Here is a 21,073-nt window from a genome sequence, read left to right on the forward strand (position 1 = left end):
TTCTTTTCGCTTAAACCTTGTTATCTTCCAGGTCTACCTACTCACTGATAAGACCTCAAAAAAAGGTTGAAACTGGTCTGGGTAGTGACATCTCCTCATAATGTAATTACAGTATTACATCCCCTAGGGGATGTGTTTTTACATTATGAGAAAATATCAAGGATAGTGAGGGAGCATGCTCCTTCTTTGCTTCGAGTTGCCATGGTGTCGTACTACCAACTGGTCATTTATACTTGGATTCGCCGATAGTTTTTCGGTATGTATGAAACTCATAGATTCATAGTTCTCGATCTTAGAGTTTTGCTTACTGGCAGTTGAACAACAAGGGATTTGTATCCCCTTAATTATTAAAGGGGCCTATAATTAATAACACAGTGAACCCAAACCATACTGTCACCTTTGGCTGATGCAAAGGGGTTTCCACAATCGCGTGTGGGTTCTCTCTCACCCAGATGCAGCAGTTGTGCGCATTTACACTTTTATTAAGCAAAAAGTGTGCCTCCTCAGTCCACAGGATCTTTGACAGCCAGTCCGCATTGTTTTCCATCTGTTGAAAAGCTCAATTTGCAAATTGGTGACGTCTATCGAAATCGGTTGGTTTCAGTTCCTGTACGTGTTGGATTTTGTAAGGATACCTCTCGAGGATGATCCTGAGTGAGCGCCACAGTCCCATACGAAATGCCAGTTCGTCTTGAAATTTAACGTGCCTGCATTCCCCATGTGAGGAAGCTGCCGATTGTGTGTCGGTCTCATGTTCGACCTCGTGCACAACTGCAATAGTTTTTTTGGGTCTCCTGCTTCTTGCACATGCTTCCAAACTGCCAGTGTCCTCAAACCTCTTCATCATAGCTATCAGTGAAGAACAAGACATTGGTCCCTTTCCACTTCTAATACCCCGCATCGAACGATAGGTGCACAAAGCCACATTTGCACATTCGGAGTTCTGATAATACAGCTTAACTAAAAGTGCTTTATCTCGTAAGGATAACATGCCTCACCTTGGCAGAAAGTTTAACTTCGGTAATAAACATTAAATGCTGAGTTTAACTTCAGTATTCACTACATCTGAAATTTATGTACCTCACGGTTTAAATAGTGATAGGTAGCAGCTCTGGGATCGCTACAGCGCCACCTGTCGGTGACAAATGTAACTATTCTGGCAATAAAATTTTTCATTATTAAAAAAAATCCCATGTCTTTCTGTGCATTTCTGTGAAAACCGCATCATGCTACTGTCTATACTTTTCGAACTATTGAATTTTTCCTTTTTCTGTGACTTTTGGATCACCCGGTGTGTGTCTATATATATATATATATATATATATATATATATATATATATATAGATGATGTGTGTATGTCTATATATATAGACATATACACATCATCATCATTCATCATCAAATTCATGTACCCTTAAGGGGTGTACAGGATATGATAGTGCTACATGAAAAATTTACATCATTACTAACGTCCTATCTACAATTTTCCTCCAGATCAGGCTGTTACTTGTTAAGACACGAATATTATCAGATCTTATATTTCTGTCGTCTAAGGCACTTTGTACCCTATCAAACCACCTATATCTAGGTCTTCCTCTGGGTCGTTTTCCTGTCAACCTGGCAGAGAACACTTGTTTTGCTAATTTTTCCCTCTCCCATTCTGTTTAAATGACCCTATCACCTGAGATTAGCTCTGCTAATGCATTCCTGGATGCTGACATTGTCAAGTTCTTTCCTAATATCCTCATTTTCAATATGATATTGCCAATGATGACATCTGTTCATGCCTGTAATCTTTCTCAGGACTCTCATATTTGCGGTCTCTAGTCTTTTGTCAAGTGTTTTTCTTCTGACCCAGCTCTCAGATCCATAAGTTAAAACTGGTTTGAACACTGTCTTGTATACAGCTAATTTAGTGTTCTGAGTAATTTCTCTCTTATTCCATATGAATTTATTCAATTGACTTCCTACTATACCAGCTTTATTGATTCTGTTGTCTATTTCCATATTTAATTTACCATCTTCACTAAAAATCGTGCCTAAGTAGGTGAAATGTTTTACTTGTTCAACAGGTTCTCGTTCACAACACAGTTGATATTTTCAATGATTCTGCCTATTTTCATTGTCTTTGTCTTTTTATTGCTGACCGTCATACCATATCTATTACAACAGTTATTCAATTTAGTCAAGGAATCTTGCAGATTCGTAGTGGATTTATTGATAAGTAGAACATCATCCGCATAAAGCAAAGAGCTGACATTAACATCTCCAATTTTGGTATCATGTTTAATACCACTTCATAATGTGATATAACTGTAGCGTATTGAATAGCTTCTCTCTTGGTACTTTATCATATGCCTTTTCCAGATCTACAAAACTCAAATAGAGAACTTTGTTATATTCCCATGATTTCTCCCCTATTTGTCGTAAAGTGAAGATCTGATCCTGACAGCCTCTATTTGGCCTGAATCCAGCTTGTTCTTCACCATATACTCACATATATCTTACCAAAAACACTCAGTAGGGAAATACCTCTTTAATTCAAACATTCAGTTTTATTTCTCTTTTTATATATGGGTACCATGAGAGTTCTACTCCAATCATCGGGAATTCGTCCCTCTGTCCAGACCTTCTGAACTATGCAGTGCAGCCACTGCAAGACTTTTATACCACCATACTTCAGCATTTCTGGTTGAATATCATCTACTCCTGCTGCCTTTCCACATTTCAAGCCTTTGATGGCTTTTTCTACTTCAAGTATGGATATGTATTCCTGACTGTATGCCTGTTGAGTGTTTTTTACAACTGTGCTATCACTGCTTGTTTCATTTAGCAATTTCTCAAAGTAATTACTCCATACTTCAAGAATATCTTTTTCTCCCATTTTCATGTCACCTTTATCATCTCTAACTCCTTTTACAGTACTCTTTCCTCCATTTCTAAGCTTCTTCAATAACTTCCAAAATATCTTGCCACCTTCTTGATATTTATTTTCTATGTTCTTGCCAAAGTCCCCCCATGACTTTTGTTTAGCTAGTTTTACACAGTGTTTAGCTTTCTTACATTTGTCTCTGTATTCTCTAAGAGCACAAGCTGACCTATTTGTCAGGAACTTTTGATATGCTTTCTTCTTTTCCTTCACTGCCTCTTTAACTTCCGGTGTCCACCATGGAGTTCTGATTTCTATATCCTTGCAGACAACCTCACACATGCCTCTCTGGCTGAATCAATCAAGGTTTTCTTCAAGGCTTGCCACTGAATCTCTAAAGTTGGGTCCCTGTTCTCAAACTCTTTAATTTTTTTTTTTCAATAATCTTTGTGTATTTTAGTCTACAGTTCACATCTGAGAGCTGCTCAACTTTTATTCGCTTTAAAACTTTTCTTACATGTTATTCTTTTCAATATGAAATTCAATTTTATCCTGCTCAAGACTAAATAGTGATCACTTCCAATTTCAAATCCTCTGTACACTCTGGTGTCTTGCACAAGGGAGAAAACATCACTATCAACAATAACATAGTCAATGAGACTTTTCTTATTTCTTGCCTCTTCTCTCCATGTGAATTTGTGCACATTTTTATTTTGGAACATCAGGACATGGACTGGTAATAACCAGTCCATGTCCTGAGCAGAAATCCAACAAATATTTGCCATTATTATTAGCTTTGCTCTTTTCTCCAAATTTTCCCAATATATTTTTGTATGTCTGACAATCATTTCCTACTGTGTTATTTAGATCCCCAACAAGGGCCAACTTTTCCTTTTTCATTGTGTCAGATGCTTTCTCTAAAGCATTAAAAAATTCCTCCACTTCTACCTTAGTAGATCCTTCTGTGGGACCATAGGCACAAATAAGTCTCATTGTCCAGTACCCCATTCTGATATTTACCCAAATCACTCTACTTGAGACTGCCTGCCATTCAAGAAGATTAGCCTCGTATTTAGTGTTGAATACAATGGCTACTCCTTCTTTTCCTTGATTGTCATTGCCTGAATATAACGTTTTGTATTTATTGCTCAGAAAGATCTCACCAGTTTTTGTCGTTTTTGTTCCAGTCGTCCCTATTATGTTGATCTGGTACTTATCTAATTCCTCAGCTAGCTCCATTTCTTTGCCATTGAGGCTTCTTATGTTGATAGTACCAATCTTTAACTCTGGTGATGTTCAGTTGGGGTGTTTTTTCAGATTTGTTCCAGTAGCCTACTTTTCACTGTTCACCGTAGTTCACTGGTGAAAACAACTGGGGCCGTGTTTAACCGGGCGACGCCCCAGCCAGCATGAAATTTTGTCATATTGTACCATCATTTTATAATTTGGTTTAAGCCAATAAGAATTACAATTTGATCAGCTAAATCCCAAATTGCCAGACCATCCTCGTTCGTTCAGTATCCAGGTAGATACCCAACAGCGTGCACCACAAGAAAGTGAGGATTGGATATTAGGTCAGAGGCCCTGGTCGGTTCTCCGCATTCCTTAAAAGGCGATGTGGAGGTCTCCTCTCAGTTATACAGCTTTGACCCTATACACTGTATATATAATGAAATAAATTTAATGACTACAAACCAAGATACTAAAATAGAAAAAATCTATTTATTATTTGAGTGCACAACCAGTTTCATCTTCTTAGAAGACTTCATTGGATGCATAACATGAAAAGAGAAATACAAAAATATACATTACATGAAAACATATCAGCTATAAATTAAATTGCAAGCCTATTGCTAACGTTTGAAGGTGTTCTGAATGCCATGATATTGTTGGGCACATCCAGGTGGGTATGATCTTGCATATGCCGAAGCTGGAAAGCTGAAGATCGACAATCAGATAGGTTATAGCTAAGGTTGATATTAAGATAGAGCAGATTGAGGACAATTTCTGTTGATACCACAATTCTTCTCTCCAGCTCATTATAGCATCTAAAAATGTTTTCTGAGATCACTGGATGAGTGACAGAATCTTCATTAGGTTGAGCAGAATGAAGAACGTGGGACTAGAGAACAGGCTTGCTCTAGTCCTGCAATATGTGATGTATCTTATGTTCTTCCATACGCAACTCAATGGATTTCTCTGTCTAACTAAAATAGGGCACATTGCAGTTACACTGAAGACAGTAAACTCTAGAATACTCCAGGATACTGTCAGGTTTCAGTTTAGGTGTATCAAGTGTGGAATGGAGTTTGGAACGGATTTTAAATTTTTTGAGAATTTTAGCTAACCTTGGTAAAACAGGGCTTTATATATATGGTAAACTTGTAAATAGCAGTTTATTTATGAACAGTCTGATAGGATAACCATTTTTTCTTGAAAGGTTGTAAGAAGGAACCATAAGTCTATGAGTATCTTTTAATGTTCTCTGTCTGCCTTGTATGTTTATGTAAGAAAAAGCTGAGATTCTGGGAAGTGGGTGCGGGGGAAGGAATCTTTTCTCCATATGAGACTAGACCACTTCTAGCTAATCATCAATTGAAAATTTCAAATCAGATTTTAATCTAGATTTTTCCACTCGAAGGGTATGAACTAAAGTTTTATTTAAGAGTAACAATTCTGAAGGATAGTCTAATTTTTCTATATTCCATTTACTTTACCAGTGAATTTTGACTCACTGCAAAAGTTGTTTCAATACTGACATTATAATTGTCTAAATAAAGTTGCTTATATTTTAAAAGTGGTTTAACATTACAGGAATAGTAAGCACAGAACTGAAACAGATGATATTCTGGAATATGAGATCTCAACTCTCATAAGAATAAGACAATCTACCTTTTTGTAGGACTTTGTCCACCTCAAGCATTTGGTTCTGAACTATTAAATTTTGTCTAATCCCTGAAACAGCATACATCATGATGCACATTGCAGATATTTAATTACTCATCATTTTATATAATTTTCTTCCCAGCATTTGTAATGCATATGAAATGAGTTGTCATTTGTACTGAATATTTGATGTTATAGTCCTTATTAATGTAATTTTTAATTGCAACCTACTGAGTATTAATTGAGACTTCATGTATATTTATTTTCAGTTATGGCTGAATAATCCATCAGTAATTTTTAAATTGCTTTTTTTTTTATTCTTTTGTCACTGTGTGTGTGTGTGTACATGTAAAGGAAATTTTATACTTTTTTAAAATTGTATGAGTATTGAAAAATTTGTACTTATTTTTTGAAGTTTAATCTTTAGTTGTATTACATTTCTTATTTAATCCTCAAGTTTCCTATTTATATTTATTTCTTATAAAATTTTATGTCCTTATGTGTTTTGTCTTATTTGTCTTATTTTATGTCCTTATGTGTTTTTTTATTAAGTACAACAATTTTAATATGAATGATTTTTGTAAATAAAGTAATATGATATTAAATATCAGAACTGTAATGGTTTTTCATTTTTGAAAATATAAATAACATAGAACAGTATAAATATCTTTTCATAGAAAATATGTTCATAGAAAGCATAACAGTAGCAACTGAAATTATATACTGTATTGTTGTTTCAGTACTATCTTCTCTGATATCAATATACTGAGCAGTGTATATCTTGTTTGTGCAAAGTGTTATATGAACATCTATGATTTCATAAAATGTGGAAGACAAAGATCAACAAAAAAAAAAAATAACCTTTGAGATTTGTGAATATATATTGTACAATTTGTGTAGTGTTAATCTATGAACACACCTTTAGCTTTACTGGCAGCTTTTATAAGAATTCACATCTATAAACAAATTAAATTTCAGTTTTTTTATTCATTTGAATAAAGATAATATATATATATATATATATATATATATATATATTAAAACCAATTATATTGCTTTTTTTTTTTTTCACTTCATGGTTTTGCAAGATGGGAGTCGCAAGGCTCTTCTACCATGAACACCTTTGCCACTTTCTCTCAGGTAGTGCATTCTATACTCCTACCACTCTCCATGCAAAAAACTTGCTTCTTATCCTTTTACTCACCACTTCCTTTTGCAACTTTCAGAAAAGGCTTCTCGTCCTTGTTCTTTCCCTTTATTCTACCATATGAAAAATCTCCCCTGTGTTAATCCGATTAACAAATGCTCTGATTTCAGAATTCACAATATTAGCATAATGATCACTTGATATTACTTAAAATCAGACAAGCAGACATAAAGGCCAATTGTGCAGATTTTTTTAGCCTCATTTAGTTTGTTGTCAATACTGACTTCTGTAGGTGTTAAGATGTGGTCTGAGAGGTTGAAACAACTTTGTTATCTGGAAGGTTTGGTCTTGAATTAAATTTTTTTTCATATAAAGCGTTGAATTTTTTGATCCATCTATTCTTGCTAATTAAAAATGTCCGATTAAAACTGTCATCATGCTGTCTAAATGGGACCATAGGTTAGCTCTATGCTGTTAGAAATCACATTGTGTAAATGAAAACATGATGAATCCACCTGGCTCAGGGCAAATCTAGTGCATTGTGTCCCTTCGTGTAATAATGCTAAAGATGTTTTGAAATATTTATTTAGCTCTTCTAGAGTGCAACCATTCTCTAATAAAAACTTGGGAATAATGTTGTTTCTGCACCTTTTTAAAAACATTAGTTGATTCAGAAGTTTAGCCTTTTTGCATTTAAGCTATTCTAATCTACATACCTTACGTTTGACTTCCCCATCAAGTCTGTTCATGATAATGTTATTTTCGACCACTGAATATTATACAAATAAACATACAAAACTGGGTTTAATTGGTCGGAGATATATACAGAGATGTAGCCTACTAAAGTCGGCGAAACTGCTGTAAACCTTTAGTTTTGCCAACTTTACTGTTGGGTTTGGCTGGGCACACAAAAAGCAACAAAAACAGCTTAAAACAGAAACGAGCTAAAGTATCAAGTTAAAACATAACTGAATGCTAAATATTATCAAAATTCAAATAAAATGTTATTACATCAAATGCATGGAGCATGTATGTTACTATTATTATTACATGACACCTCCAGGGAGTCGAAAAACTCATCGAGGGACAGGCGAGTTCTGTAATTGGCTTCAAAGTTGAACTCTGATGTGTTGAGTGACCTTATGAGTGTTTTCCCAGATGTCACCAAGGACCATTCCTTGGTTTCTGTTAAGGCTGCCTCGTGAACAGATCACTACTGCAGCTTCTTTGATGTTAGGGGTAAGAAAGTCTTCTAAGTACAGTATAGTACTTTTATCCCATTCAATATTGTGATTCGTATTAGAAAACTGGAGAGCTAAACCGGAATTGTCTTCTCTGTTGTTGACATCCCCGATGTGTTCTTTTTTTCTTATCTCTAAACTTCTAGATGTTTGTCCTATGTAATTTAAACTGTAAGAGCAGGGGGATATTTTATACTCTGGGTGTTTATAGAAAGCAGTCTTGTCCTTAAGTGACCGTAACAAATTACAAACTGTCTTTATTGGTTTGAAGGCCACTTGGATCTCATGAGGTCATAGCGGGTTTGCAATTTTCTGTGAAACTGTGCCAGCAAAAGGAATGAAAATGGAATACTTATAGTTAGTTTCTTGGGTTTGCTGTAAGGAGGGGTTGGAGAAAAGAATCTTATTTATCAATTTTTTCGGATAACCATTGTTTGTTAAAGTTTTGAAGATGACATCTAATTCGTCTGTTAAAAACTTTGTTCTCTTATGATACAAACTGTCCTGTTTTCCAGCATGTGAATAGTACTATTCAACTTTTGTGAAATATGATGTGATGAAGAAAAATGTAGGTAACGGCCAGTGTGGGTCGGCTTGCGGTAAACCTTTAAATCAATATTGCCATCAGTTTGTTTTGTTATTAATGTGTCTAATGTTAAAGTTGAGTACTATTGATATGCTGAAAAACAGGGTAGTTTGTATCATAAGTAATGACAAAGTTTTATAACTGCTCAAAAATTATTTCTTAATGAATTTTCCAGGTGTGTGTGGTGTACACCTAGCATACTCAGAATGTAATCCCCCCCCCCCGCTGTGTTATATAAACATGTACAATCACCAAATGTTTATGTAATTTGCAAAGAAAATTGCTTTGAAAGATTACTTAGCTCTATGGTTGCAAAAATAAATGAGCAGTGAACACCCATTCTCTAAACTTAATAAAAAAAAAAAAAATGAACAGAAAAATATTATGCAGTTGCATTTAAGTAATTTCAGTTTTATGATTACTGAATATAACGTTTTATTTTATTAAACAACTAGTAATATAGCATTTTAAATCTGTTTTGTCTTTATGATTTTTTTCATATCAAAATGTGTGTGTGTAGAGAGGAAGGATTTGGTTAGTTATGGGTTTTGGTACAAGGGCAGTAAAGGTCAAAGTGCATCATGGGAGGGGGGGAGATCCCATATAACATTATCAGTTTAAGTAACCATACTACCTTACATCAGTCCTGCTCTGATGGTATTTCTCACCTGAAATACTGCTTACTCTTACCTAATCACAAATTTGCATTGTTGTGGTATACTACTTCCATATCTAGGAGCAGTATCCCATTTTTCATTGGATACTGCTCCTAGATATGGAAGTAAAATTCTTGACTTCATCTAATAAAGAGCAATTACTATCCCTCTCCTACTGACTACCTTCTCAGAGATTGCAATCAATTCTTATCCTGTCTTATTTCAGTATCCAGACTCAGTTAACATAAGTACTCATTCTTGTGTTTCAATATCTGTTGTTGTTGTCAAAAGTAGCAGATTCCTGTCAATCGTACTTTCCAGAAACTAATTTACATGCTTTCCCAAAAAAAAGGGGATGGGGGAGATTGGATAACCTTCTAATCTGGGTCTGCCCACAGTGTTGTCATACTACAGGTGCTGAACTTTGTAGGTGGAATTGCTGCACTACGTATGACAAAAAAAAAATCAATTCTAGATCTAAAATATATTTATCACAGTGAGTCATTACCTAGGAGAAATACTAATGCTAAGCATCTGTTACATATGCAGTCTAAAATTTCATATTGTAGTATATAAAATTTCATATTGTAGTATATGCACTTTACAACAGCTTATAAGTGTACATTTTTACTGTAATAACTGAGAATATTAAAAATAAACAGAATATGAAAAATTCACCGGTGAATTTTATAGGAAATTAAACTCTTCAACTATAACAATCCAAAAAAAATTGCATGAATGTAAAATACAAAGCATATCTAAATCCTCATAAAATGACCACAAATTATTTTATCACTAACAAGAGTTATTTCTAAATTTCTATCAGTTTCAATGCAACCAGTTATTTACTTTTATGTATTTATTTATTGATTATTATTATTAACATCTCACCTTAATGGAGTCAAAGGACTCATTGTGGGAGGTCCATAATCTCTCACGCAAAAAAGATTCTGTTGAACCCTGCCTTAAACCCATTCATAGTTTACACTCTCACTACACTTGCAGGCAATGCACACTACTCACCAATCACTCTCCATGCAAAGAACCTTCTTCTCACTCCCCTGTTCATACCCACCCTTCTTATACAGCTTCCAGGAATGGCCTCTTCTACCATTGTCTCCCTCTGCCTTATGAAAAATCTTCTCCACATTAATCTGGTTATGAACCCTCACCAACTTAAGTCTCAGTTATATTCTTTTTCTTTTCACATTCTCTCATCTCTCTTCATATCTGACATACCATAGACCTGACACTGATTTAACAAACCTTCTGATTCCTCAATAAAATAATATATCTTCATCCCCCCCCCCAAAAAAAGGAGACCAAATCTGTGCACAGTAGTCCATATGTGGCCTTATACAAGGAAACCATACCCTCTTTGCTTCTGCATGTAATAATTATTATTAAGAGAGACCTCTAGGGAGTCAGGGACTCATCGAGTGAGACCACATACTGCTTGCACACACACACACACCTGACAATTCATTCCAATCATGCACCACTTTATGAGAAAAAAGTCTAGATCTCACCCCTTCTTAGCAGTATTCATTTTCAGCTTCCAAGGATGCCCTCTGGTCCTTTCCCCACCCTCCACAAATTTAAAAATTCCATCAATTGAAATCCTGTATGACCCTTTCAGAAGTTTGTAAGTCTCAATTATATCACCCCTCTTTCTCCTGTTTGCTAGTATCTACAGTCTATAAAATTCTCAGTCTGTCTTCATAATCGGTATTCCACAATTCTGATATCATTTTTAACATTCTCCATTATACTCTCTCTAATATATCAGAATCACAATGGAAACCAGGAGATCTGTTCACAATAGTCCAAATGAGGTCTTATCAAGCCTTGAAAAGAGGCAAAATGACATCTTTATCATTACATGTCAAGTTTGTTTCAGCATTGCAATTATCTTTTGAGTTGTATTTGCAATCTTTGTTACATGGCCCCTGAATTTCAACTTCCTATCTACTGACACTCCAAGATCCCTAGCCTGATCAGTTTCTTCTGGCATAATCTCACCAATATAATATGACATTGGATATCTAATCACGCCAAAGTGCATGACTACATTTACTGACACTGAACTGACATCCATTTCCCTATGCTCACAATTCCAGCATATTCAAATCATTCTGCAAGTACTGCATATCAGTCACATTCTTGATTTCCTACCTATCTTTGTATTATCAGCAAATAGCTGTATGTCACCTGTCAAATCCTTCCCAATGTCATTAATGTACAGATTGAATAACAGTGGAGGAAGGACTGATCTTTGTGGTAACCACTGGTTACCTTAAATTTTGCAAACTCACATCAACCATATATCACTTTTTGATATCTGTCAGTCAGCCATCCTCTTATCCACTAATATTTTATAATCCAAATCCATATTTGTCAATTCATGCAACAGTCTTCCATGATACTCTGTCAAAAGCCTTAGTAAACTTCAAAAATATGTAGGTGGAATTGCTGCACTGTGTATGACATAAAAAAATCAAGTCTAGATCTAAAATATATTTATCACAGTGAGTCAGTACAAAAATATGATGTATCCATTCCCCTTCTCTAGTTCAATGGTAACATTATTATGAAATGTTAGCAATTTGCTAAAACATGACCTTCCCTTAATAAACCTTCTCTAGTTCAATGGTAACATTATTATGAAATGTTAGCAATTTGCTAAAACATGACCTTCCCTTAACAAACCCATGCTGTTCATTGCAAAGTAGAGATTCTCTGTCAACCCAGTTCGGAATGCAAGCCCTAACCAACTGTTCCAAAATCTTCACCATCCAGCAATCGATGTAGGTGGTGAAGTATACTGAGTCTATTGCACTAGACTCAGTATACTCCTCAGTTGGTCACAATTGCCTGCATTGTAGTTCAGCATGCAACCTTTCTTGAATGGAACATTCATAAATAGCCACTTCCCAAGTGAGAACTGCATGATCACTGTCACCAACCAGAGGCAGAATAGTTATGTCTTTAACTGAATCCCCCCCCCCGACACAAATCAAATTAACACTATTTTAGCTCGAGTTCTTCTGTTACAAAGTTGTCTCGCAATAGCTCGATAAATTCTTCTCATGAGATTTTACTGCTACCCAGTCAATGCTTGGATAATTAAAGTCCCCCATTATGATTACTCTTTTCACACCCATCTTTATTTGGCAATGCATTTTTTTGTAACTAGCAACCAATCCACAAAGTCTGTAACAGTACCCCACTATGTATTTGATCTTGTTAGATTCCACCTCACACCAGATGGCTTCAAACTCACTGCCACATGAAATAGTGTTAGTAGTAATACCCCAAGCATAGTTTTCAACTTTAACTGGATTCATCCAATATCATTAGCAGCACTTCCCCTCCTTTTCTATCCTGTCTATCCTTCCTAAAAATACCATACCCCTTTACACTCGATACTAGTTAATATGTCTGATAGCCAGGTCTCATTAATGCCTACAATCTGAGGTTTGACCAAGGCAACAAACTCTACCTCTTTGTTTCTGATACTCCTAGCATTTGTGTATAGACATAAGCTACCTGCATGTTATTTTGTATACTCTTGTCTGTAGTCTGCGTGACACAGTTAGACCACATGCAGGTCTCTGTTCTTTTCTAGTGCGTTATATGTACCCATTTGATGGGTACGAACCAAAGGTTGAAATAGATCTCTCCTCATAATCATTTACATGATAATGCCCATTCCCATATCATTAACATAGTTACGTAACATTGTCACTCTTACACACACATTCTCACCATTCTTCCTATCATAATTTAGTTTTCCTAATTCTCTGTGTTAGGTCTCATACAAGTAGTAGTTTTTCAAGACTCCTGATACCAGATGCATTCAAGTGAAGGCCATCCCTCTTATACAAATCCAATCTTCCCTCAAATTCACTCCACCCATCCAAAAACTTGCATCCATCCATTCTACCCAGCCTACATATCAAATCATTTGCCATCATAATTCATTAAATTCATTCTCATTTCCTGATGCTGTATCTTTGTTGCAATCAGTATTGCCATCATTGAAATCACCTTTTGCTTACTCACTAAGCTAAGTTGCCTATACATTTTTTGCTTTTGTCTCCATCCTCCACATTCCCTGGCCTGTAGCAAAACCCAGTCAAATATCCCATTCTGCCACTGCCACTTTTTTTTTCCTTGTATCTCAATCTTGTGTAGACTTAATTTCCCTGCTATCATCAGCAGTATTCCCCTCCTTTCCTGCCCTTTCTATCCTCACAAAAAACATCATAGCCTTCCATTTCTAATCCTATCAAGATATTCTCCTCCAACTATGTTTTACTTATTCCGAATATTTTCAGGCAAATAAACTCAATCAACCCAACAATTTCATCTCCCTAATTTCTGATACACTTAGCATTTGTAAATAAGTATAATTCAAATCTTAGTCTATAACCAGTCCTACCCATGCTGCCCATCATCTGTGACTTTTCCACACTTGCTGCTCTTTGCTCACCCTTACCTTTCATCCCATAAAGCTCCTAGACTCAACTACACCTTATGTATTCCAGGCTGTTCCATTCCTGTGCTGATCATCCCCATACATGCATTCGTTGCTGCTTTCAGAATCCACTGTCTCTCTCTGGCCTACCCCCATTTCCCTGTTCAACTTGTTCCTGTTTTTGCATCGTTATTTCCATTCACACTGGTCTCACCTAGTACACTCATCTGCTCATTTACATTATCTCCGACTTCACACTGATAACTTCTTTCCAGCAACAGCAAAACTATTCAAATGCAGTGTAACACTTTTAACAGTTCCACTCATTGTTTAAACTCATCCCATACATTCATACACTGCATTTCTTTCTCTTCACACATTTCTACCAACATTCTGTTCAAGATCCTTGCTCTCCACTGCAATTCATCATTGTCATACCTGGGCAACGCACAAATTACTCTTCCTGCCACACTCTTGTCTTTTACTTTCTTCAACGATCTTCTGATATTCATCCTCACATTCTCATTATGCCCAGCCAAATCATTTGTTCCAGCTGCAACCACTAATTCTCTCACACACTTACTTCTAATATCCAGCACCTCAATCACCCTGTTCATTCTCCCTCCTGGAAAACAGACCATGTGCACCCCGTCATCTAACCATACTTTTTATAACAGAATCTCCATATAGTGCTTTATATAGTAGTTATTTGCTACTTCTCTTTGTCTACTATCTTGCATTTTATTCTTTTGCATTTTCTGTTTCTATCTACTATACATCTAATTTCATTTTGTATATACCTCATCTCATGTCTCATCTTAATCATTTCATTTTTCAGTTCTTGCATTCCAGCAACTGTTTTCATTAATCAGTCAGGCTTAATTCCATTTTTACAGTCAACCAGTTCTTGCATTATCAGTCAAGCATAAATATGGAAGCTTCTGCTTCCACATTTATGCTTGAATTTGAATCCACATACTGGATTCAAATATGTATATAATCCAAAATTTGTTTTGCTACCATTTTAGTAGGATTGAAATACAGCAACTATATTTTATATATATATATACCGTTGACCCTTAAGAACGTTGGTTTGAACTGCTCTGACCCACTTATATATATGCATTTTATTTTTAATAAATACATATTGGAAATTTTTTAGATTTCGACAATTTGAAAAAATTCACAGATGAACCGCATAGCTTAGAAATATCAAAAAAATGAAGAAAACATTAGATATGTCACAAATGCATAAAATATTCACAAATCTATTATAAAAAAAAGTTAACATTTAAAGAAACTTATGTGCACAGACCATACATGGCACCTTTCACAGTTGAGAGAAATGTAAACAAACTTAAAGATGTGGTATTAAATAACTTAAATTAATTAGCATAAAATAAAAAAAAATTAACGATTCATTCATTAGTGTATAGGCTAGGTTAACGTGAAGCAGTCGTATTGATTGCACTAAGCTACCATAGAGCAATCATATTGCTGCTTCTTTGTTATTAATACATAAATTGTTATACCTGTAAGTAAATATGAATTTATTTTTTTGATGTCTAGTGTTAGTAATACATATAAGAAAATATCGATGTAGGTACTAACAGACAATTTATCTTGTAAACAGACAACATAAACTTACAGTATCGATAAATACAGTACATTACTGTAAAGGTATTTTCTCTTCCTTCTAATTTTCTTAATAACATTTTCTTTTCTCTAGCTTACTTTATTATAAGAATACAGTATATAATACATATAACATACAAAATATGTGTTAATCAACTGTTTGTGTTACTGGTAAGGCTTCTGGTCAACAGTGGGTTTTAGTAGTTAAGTTTATGGGGAGTCAAAAGTTATATGCAGATTATATTTACAATAAAAAAAATGACCAATACAGGCTTCCTTCATCTTTCTCAGTCAAGTTCAAATTGCTGTATTAAGGATTTAACTGGGTTATTAATAGATAAGCCACTAGTTGCATGTGAATGCAACTAGTGGCTTATCTATTAATAATAGCTTGATATTATCGATATTACAATTTTCACCCGGATACTTGTGTTATCTGGCAATGTCCACATGTGGCACTTGTATACTGAATTATTGCATGATGCACAGATTTTTCCATTACATGAATCACTAAACCTTTACTGTGATTTAAATTCACACTATGCACTTATGTACAGTATATCGTTGATTTAATGGGCAAATTGTGGGAAGAGGGTGACAGTAAATTGAAGTCTACTAAATCAAAAAAAATCCATAAAATAGCATCTATATGAAACTGTTGTTCAGTTAAATAACAAATCATATAGTTTTAAATGCAGCATTTCAACCTCTGATTTATTTTTGTTCCTGAGTATTTTCACCATACATTATTTTTAATTTATCTATATTTATTTACTTAAGTATTCATCAATATTCAGTTCTCTTTTCTTCCAGTCCATGCTACCAACTTTATATCTATTCCCATTTTGCTCCAGCTTTTGTAATAGGTTTCCATTGGTCAATCTGTCAAATGCCTTTGCAAAGTCCAGAAGTATTGTGGGTGGTCATTTTCCTTAACTAATTCTGCTTAATTCTATTATAAAATGTGAGTAAATTACTAAGGCAAGACTTACTTTACCAATACACCATATAGTATCATATTCCTATCAATCCACTGCTGGATTTTTACCTTTAACCAACTTTTCCAATCCTTTAACCACTACTCCAGATATTAATTGGTCTGTAATTTGCTGCTACTTTCTTGGAGCTGCCCTATTTATGCTGGAACTATTTTACCCTCTTTCTACTCTATGGGATATTTCATGTTACTTCATTATTTCTTGACTGATGAACGGAGAGTTACTTTTGGGACAAAACTTGAAAATTTACACACAGTTGTATTTATTTTATTATTTCCTCAGATACCTGATTGATGTTATGATTGTGAAAACTTTTAATACTGATAGTATTTTTTCTGTATGTGTGAGAGTAGAATCTTGTACAATGATACACTGATAATCAGCCTGTTCCTAATGTTTAAGGAAGTGGGGATCTGCAAGGTGTGTGCATTGTCAAAAAGAAAAAAAAAAAAGTGAACCACTGTATACAGTATTGATAAGCAAGTAAGATAGTGCCAAGAAAAGTCCTAAATTTTATAAATTAGAATATAGATACATCATCCAATTCCTGACATGTATCCTGTAGGGGGTGTACAGGATATGATAGTACTACATGAAGAAACTTATATCATTACTAACTTTCTATCTACAATTTTCCTCCAAGTTAATCTGTTACCTGTCAAGACTCCATTATCAGATCTTATATTTCTGTCTTCTAAGGCACTTTATCAATCCACCTATATCTTGGTCTTCCTCTGGATCTTTTTTCTGCCAACCTGGCAGAGAACACTTGTTTTCCTAATCTTTCCTCTCCCATTCTGTTTAAGTGACCATTACCACCTGAGATTAGCTCTTCTAATGCATTCCTCAAGTTTTATTTCTAACTCAGCTCTCAGATCCATAAGTTAAAATTGGTTTGAATACTGTCTTGTATACAGCTAATTTAGTGTTTTGACTAATTTCTTTCCTATTCCATATAAATGTATATTTATAAATATAATTTGTCTATTTCCATGTTTAATTATCATCTTCACTAAAAATCATGCCTAAGTAGCTAAAATGTTTTACTTGTTCTGTAGGTTCTCCATTCACAAGGCAGTTGATAATTTCAATGCTTTTGCCTATTTTCATTGTCTTTGTCTTGCTGATTTTCATACCAAATTTATTCCAAGAGTTATTCAATTTAGTCAGGGAATCTTGCAGACTTGTAGTCTGCAAGATTCCCTGATTTATTTAGAAGTATGTAGGCTGTTCAATAAGTTATAAGACTATATTTATACAGAAAACAGATTACCTTTAATCGTCATCATTTACATTGTCTTTTTTGAAGTAACTACTGTGAGACGCGATGCATTTGTCCCAACGTTGCGTCCGCTTTTTAAACACATGTGAAAGTCCGTTTTTTGAGAGTTCTTTCAAAATCCCTCCGCAGCTTTTACATATGCTTTGTTGCTTTCGAAATGGCAGCCTCTTAGTGGTTTCTTGAGCTGAGGAAACAGCCAGAAATTGCACGGTGCGAGATCAGGACTGTATGGAGGGTGTGGTAGGATATGTATGTTGTTCTTCTGCAAAACGTCCACTACACAACCAGCAATGTGTGGCCTTGCATTATCGTGGTGCAATAAGAAGCCATTCTTCAGCAATGGACGCTTCCTTTTGACGTGCTGTACCATTGTCTGTAAAACGTCTGCATGGCATGAGCCGTTTACAGTATTCCTGGGTTCTACAGCGTGTTGGTAAACAATGCCTTCGTAGTCAAAAAACGTTATGGTCATAACTTTACCAGCCGATTTTACAGTTTTTGCTTTCTTGAGGGTAGGCGAAGACGGATGCTTCCATTCACTGCTTTGTTGTTTCATTGTACGGTCATAGTGATACAACCAAGCTTCATCTGCTGTAATGATGTGTTTTAAGAAGTTGTCACCTTCTTGTTCCGGTCTTTCTTTCCATTCTGTGTACACATCCACTTGATGCCGCATTTGCTCTGGTGGCAAGAGTTTGGGAATCCATCGGGTGCAAACACGTTTCAGTCCCAAATGTTCAGCCATAATTGAGTGAACACTTCCCACAGAAATATTCAGGACAACATGCAGCTGGCATACTGTAATTCTGCAATCCTCCTTGATGATAATCGCTGCTGTGTTGATCATTGTCTCTGTGATGGACGTTGAGGGTCTTCCCTCACGTTCACGATTTTCCACATTTTGCCTTCTTTCCTTAAAAGTTTTATGCCAGCAAAAAACACTTGCCTTCAACATTGCTTCATCATGGAAAGCTTTGCGTATCATGTTAAAAGTGTCTGATGCCGATTTTTGCAAACGCACACAAAATTTAATCACATAACGCTGTTCAAAGGACGCTTCCATTTCGATGACTGGTTGTAGCTCGTAGGTGCGGTGAAACAAGCTTGTGTTTAGTCACGTGACACTCTGGCATATCAGCCTGTATACGCCATCTGTCAACCACTTTTGTTAATACAGACAGCAACATTTCTTTATTCCACAGAAATTAATATTGTGATGAGTGGTTTCACGACAGTAAAATTAGTCTTATTACTTATTGAACAGCCCTCGTACAACATCGTCTGCATAAAGAGTTGAATTTAACATCTCCAATTTTGATATCAGGTTTAATGGCACTTTCCTTCATAATGTGATCCATATGGAAATTGAATAACAGAGGGGATAATATACACTCTTGTGTGGCAGCAGATTTAATATTATTAAACCATCTTCCTGTACTTCAATTCTAAATATTGCTTGATATAATGTCCCATACAACTCTAGCATTTTGAATAGCTTCTCTCTTGGCACCTGGTCACGTGCCTTTTCCAGATCTACAAAACTTAAATACAGATTCAACAACCTCCAGAATATATTGCCACCTTCTTGATATTTATTTTCTATGTTCTTACCAAAGTCTTCCCATGACTTTGGTCAGGCAAAAACTGACTTCTTTGCCAGGAACTTTTGATATTTCTTCTTTTCCTTCACTATTTCTTTAACTTCCGTTGCCACCATGGAGTTCTGATTTTTCTATCCTTGCAGACAACCCCACCAAATGCTTCTCTGGCTGAATCAAGCAATGTTTTCTTCAGGACTCTCGAAGGTTTGGTCCCTGTTCTCAAACTTTCATTTTTTCTTCAATAAAATTTGTGTATTTTAGTCTACAGTTCACATCTGAGAGCTGCTCAACTTTTATTTGCTTTAAAATTTTCTTACATGTTTTTCTTTTCAATATGAAATTCAATTTTATCCTGCTCAAAACTAAGTGGTGATCACTTTCAATTTCAAATCCTCTGTACATTCTAGTGTCCTGCACCAGTGAGAAACCATCACTATCAACAATAAGATAGTCAATGAGACTTTTATTATGGATATATAAAAACTTTAATCTAGTCAATGAGACTTTTATTATGGATATATAAAAACTTTAATCTCTTGTCTACATCTGTCACTGTTATATTGAGATTAAAATTTTTATGTATCCATATCAAAGCTTATAAAATTTTCATTACAAAACTTGCTCATTGAAGATAACACAATTAATTGGAAAATTAATGAAGTTTAGTATAATCTTATATTACAAGTGGCTGTGTAATACATTTAATGGTTAAAAAAAAAAGCTGACTAGTGACAAACTGAGAGAACATAATTTATTTAGTATTAGATAAGTACTAAAACATTTATATATATATATATATATATATATATTTACAGGTTTTTGAAAGCCCTGGATGCACAGTCAGATTATTCTATGGTTGTAGTTACTCCTGTAAGAAGAACTACTAGACTCTCATGTTATAAGTTCAAAGGAAATCCCGAATTGTGTGTTAATTCTATTGAAGAACTTTCAACAGATTTACGAAAACAGTTATTTTTCAAACCAAATATGGCACTACCAGATGCCCACATGAGTTAGCCTCTAGAATATAAGATTTTTAATGTTTATATGGTTGAACTTTAGTATTCTTTTAAGAATTAGCCAAGTTTGCTATACATGTATCATATATGTAGATATTCAGTTTTTATTTCATTCAGATAGAATACCATTTATTATGTTGTAATTATAATAAAAAAAAGCTTTAAATTTGGATGTCAGTTCTGTTGATGTAAAATTTAACTGGACAATGCTATCCTAAAAATATGAGGTACAAACTTTGCTTCTAATTATTATATCAAAAATATTGTAGCGCTTGTATCATTGGTAAAATCTTGGTATAAGGCCAAAGAAATTCTTAGTCTAAATAGTTCTTTTTGACAGTGGGTATATGGAAATGTAATAGTTTGATATATATGAAATATTTTGTAAAATAATTTTAAAAAAAAAAATTAAAGTTCAAAACATAAATATTTCATACTTTATAAACTGTGTTATCAAAATCTGTTGCAATTACTCAGGTGTAGACCATTTTTTTTTGTTTCTGAAATCATCTCTGTAAAGAAAGCAAAACCTTTTTAAATATATATATATATAAGCATTTTTGCTTCTTTTTTAAATAAATGCATCTCGAATGCTGACAAGATATTTTTGTAAATTATGTTTTGTAACTTGCTTTATGACTGTTGTCGTAAAATAAATTTTTACAAAAAGAA

General features: G+C 34.7%; 1 protein-coding gene across 1 annotated transcript in view; it reads left to right on the forward strand.

Moving 5' to 3' along the window:
* LOC150100276 (uncharacterized) overlaps positions 1 to 20,846 on the forward strand; it is a 127,183-nt gene extending 106,337 nt beyond the window's left edge. The window contains exon 6 of the mRNA XM_090403070.1: positions 20,198 to 20,846. Within this exon, the coding sequence (XP_090259196.1) occupies positions 20,198 to 20,399 (202 nt within the window). The 3' untranslated portion in view covers positions 20,400 to 20,846. The remainder of the gene's footprint in view (positions 1 to 20,197) is intronic.
* Positions 20,847 to 21,073: the final 227 nt, after the last annotated feature.

The sequence above is a fragment of the Typopeltis vanoorti genome, chromosome 13, assembly GCF_054136105.1.
Source record: "Typopeltis vanoorti isolate ZY-2024b chromosome 13, IOZ_Tvanoo_1.0, whole genome shotgun sequence".
In the NCBI taxonomy this organism is placed as follows: Eukaryota; Metazoa; Arthropoda; class Arachnida; order Uropygi; family Thelyphonidae; genus Typopeltis; species Typopeltis vanoorti.